This window comes from Daphnia pulicaria, chromosome 8 (assembly GCF_021234035.1).
Source record: "Daphnia pulicaria isolate SC F1-1A chromosome 8, SC_F0-13Bv2, whole genome shotgun sequence".
Taxonomy (NCBI): Eukaryota; Metazoa; Arthropoda; class Branchiopoda; order Diplostraca; family Daphniidae; genus Daphnia; species Daphnia pulicaria.
Genome location: NC_060920.1, coordinates 11,097,857 through 11,105,836, shown reverse-complemented (window position 1 = coordinate 11,105,836; position 7,980 = coordinate 11,097,857). Strand labels below are relative to the sequence as shown.

At 41.2% G+C, this 7,980-nt stretch overlaps 2 protein-coding genes across 7 annotated transcripts; one reads left to right on the top strand and one right to left on the bottom strand.

The window, feature by feature from the left end:
* Nucleotides 1-393: 393 nt before the first annotated feature.
* LOC124311017 (mucosa-associated lymphoid tissue lymphoma translocation protein 1-like) lies at nucleotides 394-4,476 on the top strand. Of its 6 annotated transcripts, none has more exons than XM_046775258.1 (10): nucleotides 394-1,637; nucleotides 1,737-1,882; nucleotides 1,945-2,096; nucleotides 2,162-2,345; nucleotides 2,419-2,677; nucleotides 2,746-2,905; nucleotides 2,978-3,170; nucleotides 3,244-3,553; nucleotides 3,654-3,861; nucleotides 3,970-4,476. In XM_046775258.1, exons 2-10 carry the CDS (start codon nucleotides 1,740-1,742, stop codon nucleotides 4,371-4,373), a joined length of 2,013 nt encoding a protein of 670 aa, XP_046631214.1. In that variant the 5' UTR covers nucleotides 394-1,637; nucleotides 1,737-1,739; the 3' UTR covers nucleotides 4,374-4,476. The 6 variants fall into 6 exon arrangements, with proteins under 6 accessions (XP_046631214.1, XP_046631210.1, XP_046631211.1 ...); XM_046775254.1 differs by having other exon boundaries at nucleotides 1,721-1,882; XM_046775255.1 differs by having other exon boundaries at nucleotides 394-1,648.
* Nucleotides 4,477-5,147: 671 nt separating this feature from the next.
* Nucleotides 5,148-7,924, bottom strand: LOC124311436 (calcium and integrin-binding family member 3-like). Its single transcript, XM_046775929.1, has 6 exons — nucleotides 7,495-7,924; nucleotides 7,248-7,407; nucleotides 7,117-7,151; nucleotides 6,926-7,043; nucleotides 6,295-6,442; nucleotides 5,148-5,830 (listed from the first exon to the last, which is right to left on the bottom strand). Exons 2-6 carry the CDS (start codon nucleotides 7,296-7,298, stop codon nucleotides 5,607-5,609), a joined length of 576 nt encoding a protein of 191 aa, XP_046631885.1. The 5' UTR covers nucleotides 7,299-7,407; nucleotides 7,495-7,924; the 3' UTR covers nucleotides 5,148-5,606.
* Between the last annotated feature and the right edge of the window lie 56 nt (nucleotides 7,925-7,980).

Sequence of the window (7,980 nt, the reverse complement as noted above, 5' to 3'; positions counted from 1 at the left end):
TTTGGGGTTATGAAACATTTCGTGGCGAATAAATAGCCGAGAGTCCGAGACCTCTAAATCAATCAGTCCCGAAAAAGTTTTGAGTTGGATTCCAGGAAATGTTGAGTTGACCTGGCTATTTCTATCCCGAAACGTGGTGGTACTGCTATAGTCTATATCGTGAAAGCTTTCGTGTGTGTGTGTGCCACTCGTCTTTGGTAATCTGCCACGCCTCAGCGATTATACGACCGGCAGTTTTTTAGCTGCCAATTTTTGTCTTTCCTTTTGCTCTAAAAATGAGAGCGACCAACTGACGCCAGTGGCCCTTGTTTGGTAAATATCATCATTTTCATCCTTTTTTTGTTTTCAGTGAAAACAAATTTATGAAATAAATAACCTATGGATGAGAGCAGCAGCTGTCGTGGACATTCAAGATCGCTGTGTAATCTCTTGACGAAATGCATTCGCTGCAGAGTTTTCCATGTACAATTTATTTGTCCTCTTAACCCTTTGACTGATTTACGGCTGACCTAACATCCTGTTTTGAAAACCAACACGTCCGATGCTTGCACATTTTCCCTCTTAACATCATCAAATTGGAATTCTTTTTCAATTTTGTTCGCTAGATGTCACTTCTCACCAGACATCACACACACACAAACACAAAAAACATCGAGAGAACCTGCCGTGATATTGAGCAGGCGAATTTTCATTCGTCGCCACTTTTTCTCCGACCCAAATACTTCGCCCTAGATCCCTTCGGTAAACTCATATAATTCATTAATTCTTAAATTTCAAAATGGGATTTTAATTTTTAATAATGAACAATACGCACGTAATATAGAGCACTAATGTTAGCTAAGATACTTGGCATTTGAGCAAGAATATATTATACATCAAATGATTTTAGTAAAAGATTTTTATCATTGGTGGTGAAGGAGGTACCATTGCTGATATTCTAGACATATATCCAGTAAACGATATGCGGTAACGGCTGTAAGCGTAAGGTAACAGTCAATTTCACTTCACTTAAACTTTCGTCTTAAATTCCAGATCCAGAAGCACTTTTTTAAGGCGACGAGACCTTTCTATAGCAATGCTTGACTGGAAGTTAATCAGCCGTACCCACCAATTAATGATAGATAAAAAAACCCCTCTCTTATTCTAACCAGATTATTCATCAAGGATGACTTAATACATGCCCAAGTACTGTTCGTAAGCTATTTAGTTACACATTAAAACATAAGTAAATTAAATTTCCACTGCGCGTCACAACTAGATGCTTGTTGTTCATTTCACATCACAAAATTGCATTGCAGCAGATAGGCAGAAAAACGATTCATTAGTTAATTTTTTTGTTTCCGATAGGGAGATGCCTGCACATTTTTCCTTTAACATTATTACATTCGAATTCGTGTTCATTTTTGTTCGCTAGATGTCAACCTTTGATCAAGCAGTTCTTATGTCGTCTGCTGTATTTGTGCTGTAACTGTAAAATGTAAACGATTTACGAAAAATAAGAGTTCCATAACAATTACTGCTTTAGAAAACGTAGAATTTGAGCCATGACTGCCGCAGTTTCTTATATGAACGATTATTAATCCTGTTGAGAACAGCAATTGCTCAAACGGCGTGTGCCGAAAACGACTAGATAACAGGTGACATCAAGGTATATACAAAAAAAAATCAGCTGGATTGCACAATAATAGAATAATTTAGTGTTTGTTTTATAAATCTATAGTCATCACAAAATTTAGAGAATGCTGAGATTCCCTTTGTCACCTATACCAGATCCTTCACAGCCTCTTGAAAGATTGAGCCCAGGAATTCATCAGCAGATTTCTTTGTGGTTAGATCGAGAGGGGCGCTCTTGTGAACTGCTGGACATGGTGATGAAAATAGTGTATGTAATAAAGCTTGTTTTATTACTGTGAATCCCAAATCAAATTTCTATTACCTTTTTAGAAATCCAGGAAGTTTTGTTACACAGCAAGGAAACTGTACGAGTGCCCAGTTGTTTTCTAAGCTCTCCAGATTTAACTGCAAAATTGGCATTCTTGCATTTTTTCTAGAAAAATGTGAAATGTATGAACCACTTTACCTGCTCAAAGATAGAGGTACTTTTTTTTATCTGACTGAATAAAATTCAAAAGAAAGTGGCTGTATAAATTTCTCTATTCAGTTCCAGTTGTGATAGTAAACCATTTACCAGAAGAAACTCTTGTGAAAATGAACACAACAGTTGAACTTGGTTTTGAAGTTTCTTCTGATGGATTCCCCAAACCTAAATTTCAGTGGTTCTTAAATGATGCCCCATTAGCATCAGAGAGTGCAACATTTAACCCTCTAGTAATCCCTAATTTCAGGTTTTTACTTTTGTTTGCATTGGGCCCATTCAAATGTGTTTAATCTCTTTGGCAAAAAAAAAATTAATTGCAGAAATTCGGATGCTGGATTCTATAAATGTGAAATTACTCAGCAGTGCAGAGATGGCAGTTTTCAAACAATATCGACTGGATCTTCAAAAATGACTTTGGAAAATTGTGCGCCTTTTGTGGTGACAGAACCTCAGGATCTTTGTACAGACCCAGGAAATGTTATCGAATTGAGTTGCTTGATCGAAGGGAATCCGATTCCTCGCTTTCAATGGTACAAGAACGACTATCCTATTTCCAACGAAGTGACCACCATCTTAAAGGTAACACAATCTTTCTTAGTTATGTGCGTGATGCATTTCGTGTAAAACCAAAACTCATATATTGACAGATTAGTTCCGCAGTGCCTCAACATTCCGGTCGATACAGGTGTCTGGCCACAAATTCGGAAGGAAAAACATTAACAAGGGAAGCTTTCGTGGAAGTAAGATTACCTCCAACTTCCCAACGTTTACGGGCAGCGTTTTTCGACGTCCCTACACAACACAGTGGTAAGAAGAGAATATCTTCTCTATTCTTTTTTAGAAATTGAATAACTACACTATGTTTCTCATACGATGTAGCCTCGATGAAACAGGCGCTATTGATTGGTAACTGGACATATGACGCTCACGGTTTGAGGAAAGTGAGAGCTGATGTGAAAACCCTACACGACATATTATACAAAATGGAATTTGAGGTTATCTCGCTGTGCAATCTCGGCAAAGTTGAAATTCTCCACGCTGCTGACCGATTATGCGAACTACTTTTACCCGAGTAAAATTCCAAAACGGACCCAACTGTTTCTCTTTTTCGACTTTGATTAATCGGTACTTCGTTTGTTTGACAGCGCCTACGTTGTCGTGTACTTCGCTGGCCATGGAATCCATTACTCTGGCCACGATTACCTCATGCCAGTCGACTTGAAGATGAATTCCGAGTATTCGGTAAGAGATTTAGTCGACGGGAACGAGATAATCGCCCGAATTCAGCAAAGACATCCGAAATTGCTGGTTGTCCTCCTGGACATGTGTCGTACCATTCCTCAGCAAGGGATAAACTCGCGAATTGCCGACGAGCTGTTACGACAGGTACCGCGAGATTCGCGTTCCAATCTGGTGATGGCATGGGCAACAGCTGAAAATAGTTTTGCATACGAGGTGAAACATATTTTATCTTTTTTTTTTTTTTTTTAACTTTCTGCCGCCTTTTATTTGAACTACTTTCACATTGTTTATGCAACGGTTTTTCATTTGACAGATGGGTTACGAAGAAAATGGAATATTTATGACGTACCTGAAAAGAGCAATGGAGAATCGCAACATATTGGTTACTGATATGCTCGAACGTCTTAAACAGAATTTTAAACAAGAAATTCCGATTGAAGCTAAAGATCAAATGCCTATTACTTCCTCAAGTTTAGCCGAACCCTTGTCGCTTTACGATCCGGTGGACGGCAGCGTCATAGGTACTATTTGTTTATTCTTTTACATTTCAGTATTTATTAGTATTAACTATTAAGCTGCTTAAGCTTTTAGATTGCTTAATTTCATTGCTCTTTTTATGTTTTAAAAAGGTGGTAGCCTTTGGAATGATTGCCAGATGTTGGCTATTTCTTGGAAGGAGCTTCCACAAAAGCAAATCGCCACCATTCAAACAAATGGCTGGGTAATCCACATCTACATCCAATTCGGCATGATGGATGACTGCTTCAGTAATGGTTTAAAAATTGAACTAACGACTGAAGGCTACGACAAAATTACATTTCAACCATCCATTCATCCTCCTGTTCTCGAACTGCTGGAAGTGAAGCACCAGATGGATTTGAAAAAGTGCACAATCACGTTACACAAGCTGCAAGCGCTGATGGAAGATGCCAGTCTTGTTCTCCGCATTGCAGAGTTTCCCAATGAAAGAATTCTAGTCCATCTCGGACAACCTCTCATTGCCGTGGCTCGTCTATCCGCCAACTATTTCTAATTGTTACAGACTTTTTTGTTATTTAGAATAGTTCGTTTCTTTTTTCGTTTACACAATTGATTTATTTCTAGGACCAATATATATACAGATTTTGCGCAAAGGAGGGACGCTTTAACCTAAATTACTGCCCGACTTACCAAAGGTATTATTTATTTTTTTCCCCCAGTCATTTCGACTTGTCGCGGATTTCCCAGCGGATTGTTTGTATTCGTGGTGCGTTGACGTCAAATGATGTTCTTTTCGGGGGAGGGCGATGGTTTTTTTTTATGTTTTTCTTTGCGTGACAATTTGCCATTAGTCAATCGAGTGGCATCCAATGGTTGTTGTTGTTTGACGCATAGCGTGGTCGACGCCTCTACAGCCCACTCATTTCCCGGTAGAGATCGTGGCAGCGGAACGAGGGGTGTGCGTGCGCCACGGCTTTATTTACACGCGCGGGGTCGTGTAATTCGAGGAATTTGCGGCGGCCTGCAACTCATCGGCTCCACTGTGATTTGGTAGGAATCTCGTCAAAAAAGGAACCGCCACTGATGCCGCCGCCGCCGCCTCGTGTTTTCTTCTTTTCTTTTTATCTTTTTTAATAGCGTCGGCCTCTATCCGCCGTTACTGCGTCGTAACTGACTGCGTTTTATAGCCGCCCCGTGTAGGGCACACGATAATTACACATCAAAAGCTTTTTGACTTGATCTCTCGGCGATCGGATAGAGCCAATCGGTAAAGTTCCTTTTGAGACTCGAAGAAAGATGAAATGAACGTATACGCGCTGCTCGCTCGTTTAATTTTGAAAAGTCGACAGGCCGAAAAGTGTATTTCAGTTTTTGCAACCAGAGAGGAGAAAAAAGATTGGAATCTACGACGTCGTTCCTGATAGGGAATTGAGAGAATCAGACAAACGATAATGGACGAATTCAACAATAACCAAAATTTCTGGGTCTATTCTCCATATGGGACCGCGCGATGAGAGAATAATACCTTTCGGCTCAATTTTGGCTCTACAGAAAAATTTATCGAATAGTAAAATTTTTTGAACGAGGAACGGTGCTTAAATCTCGGGAAATGTTTCTTTTTTTAATAGAAAAATTTAAAATAGAAGAAGAAAAATGGGAAAGCATAACATTGGCAAACTTGAACGAGAAAATGTTAAGACGACAACAGAAAACGAGATCGGGAGTCACGTTTTCCAGCAGCTCCGATCCGGGATGTGATGATGAGTGATGATGGTGACGCAACGAATTATATTCGAATGTGGAATGTTTGGACGAAGTCGGGCGCCCGCGCCACCACGTGACTGAATTCCATGGCGGTTAGGTGGCCATCGCAGTCGACGTCCGCCTCATCCAGAATTTGTTCGACGACGGCGTCTATTTCGGCGGGTGTCAGCCCGCGTTCGTGCTGGCACAGCCGGCCAATCACCGCCTTGAGATCTCCCGGCCCGACCACACCGTCGCCATCCATATCTGTCATGGAACAAATTTGCCGCCAACAATTTCATTCGCTGGTTAATTTTCAAATGGGGGGAGAGACTAACTTATCAAGACTTGGGGAATGTGGATTTTCCGCTTTCATTTCAACTGGTTCTCTCACTCATCAACAACATACCAAACATTTTACGATATCCCTTTTATTTTCCCCTTTTTGGGGTCTTTTCCAGCTGGCACAAGAGGTATTATTAGTTGCAAGCACTTGTGATTAGAGTTATAGACACGCCAGATTCTCGTTTCCTATTTTGTCCGCCTTTTTATTTGTATTTTGGTTTAATGGCCTTTTTCGGCGCCGTTGTTTGTGTTGTACATGCGCACTCGATGTGGACAAAGATGGCCGACGATGGTCGATCGTGTCTTATTTTATCAAAAATTCAAAGCCTCTTTGTACACGTCGCAACTTAAGCCTATACAGGACATCATCCGGAAGATTTACTTACCATAAATTCGAAAGGCGTAATGGAGTTTGAGCTCCCTGGGTGCGTGCTCGCTAAAAACAGAGAGCAAGTCGAGGAAATCGTCGAAGGACAAGTCACCCGATCCATTGCTGGAGAAGACTTTGAGGATCCTATCGCGGAATGGATTTTCCTGTCGTTCAATACAGAAAATGATTATAAGAATAAATAGCGAATGTCTTGCGTGTTCAATTGCTCAGCATATGTGGAGGAAGGGAGGGCTATATAACATGGGATCCTGCTGGCAGGATCTTCTATATGCTCCCACGCAAAAATAATGAAGACAGAAGACCATGGTTGACGTGACGGGAACTAAGAACCCGGAATAAAGAAAGAGAGAGAGCGCAGCTACCCCATTGCCACAAACAAGATATAGAGTAATGAGAAATGTGATTTCCCTGACGGTTAGGACCGCACCCAACTGAGGACTTATCTTAAAATCAATAGAGTCGACGTCCATTTTATTTGATTTTACTTTTTGCCTGGTAACGGGGTAAGCAAAGCCGCCGGATTGATTGGCCGTTAGGAAAAAAAAAACGAGTTGAATAAACAAATAGAGATCGTGCAGGAAAAAAACCAACTAAAATAAAAGTTGAGACAAAAAAACATCTGGAACCTTTAACTCCGGTAGTGTGTTGATGAGACTCTTCGGCAATCGCAGATCCCGGGTGGCTTCCAGGGACATGGTTCGTGGTACTAGTTCCGGCTGCAACTCCCGGAAGCGGCGGTGGACTCTGATATCCAGCAGAAACAAAAAAAGTTGAGAAACACAAACTTGTTTAGTCTAAGTCTATACCGGGTTCATACCTCAAAATCTCTTTCCGGCCGAAAAATGTCGTATCCTGGATTATAAAGAAAACGTACGTAGGACGCGTCAAGTGTAAATCCAAGATTATTGTTGTTTAGAGAGGGGGAGTTTTTTAGGAAAAAGAAATTACCTGATAATCCTCGAGTTGCTGCTCGGTGAACGTGGCCACTTTGTTACCCATGACCAGTCGAGCTGTTGGTTGTTGTTTTGCGTTGAGCTAGACGGCCTCTTGTGAGATATGGGGAGCTTCGATCCAGCAGCACAGCCCTCACGCAACTTTGTGAACGAACCTAGGAAAAATGGGGCCGAAATCGGCGAGCCCCAATCCTGAATGGGTGTGTCCCTCACGTCGTTTCGCCATTTATTGACAAACTTACCACCACGCCTGCGAAGCCAAGTGACACAAAAGGCACGAGGAGAGAAACACCTTATGCTATCTACTGTTGTGCATAGCAGTGACGCCGATAAATATTCACCCGACTGCTCGAAACACACACACACACAAAAGACTTAATGCTGGAAACTCGAGACAGATTTTAACCGAGAAAATGAATCGACGAGTAAATCTCTGCTAGGTTTCAAAGCCGAGATGATCGAGCAAATTTCTTCTCTTGTTCGCCCTGTTCTTTATTCACGTGCCATTATTATGTCTACGTTTCTATCAGAACTGACAGATCAATAACTGAGTGCAGACGGCCTCGTCGTGCTGCACGACTCGAGAGAATCTGGGTGAATTGCACGCATTCCGTGACGGTACCGTACCAGAAGCAATTTTTTGTTATGTGCTGGCTTCTATTTCTGTTGTTTGGTATTGAGCTGTTTTATCCTAAGATGATTATTTTTTATTTAAACCTACGTATCTT

What these genes read in the sequence shown, in the direction of transcription:
- LOC124311017 (XM_046775258.1), top strand. Translation starts at nt 1,740, where the DNA reads ATGCTGAGATTCCCTTTGTCACCTATACCAGATCCTTCACAGCCTCTT. An exon ending in CGTCCCTACACAACACAGTG is followed by an intron (nt 2,906 to 2,977) that starts GTAAGAAGAGAA and finishes CATACGATGTAG; the next exon opens with CCTCGATGAAACAGGCGCTA. An exon ending in TGCGAACTACTTTTACCCGA is followed by an intron (nt 3,171 to 3,243) that starts GTAAAATTCCAA and finishes TTTGTTTGACAG; the next exon opens with CGCCTACGTTGTCGTGTACT.
- LOC124311436 (XM_046775929.1), bottom strand. Translation starts at nt 7,298, where the DNA reads ATGGGTAACAAAGTGGCCACGTTCACCGAGCAGCAACTCGAGGATTAT. An exon ending in ACACACTACCGGAGTTAAAG is followed by an intron (nt 6,443 to 6,925) that starts GTTCCAGATGTT and finishes ATTGAACGACAG; the next exon opens with GAAAATCCATTCCGCGATAG. An exon ending in TTACGCCTTTCGAATTTATG is followed by an intron (nt 5,831 to 6,294) that starts GTAAGTAAATCT and finishes GTTCCATGACAG; the next exon opens with ATATGGATGGCGACGGTGTG.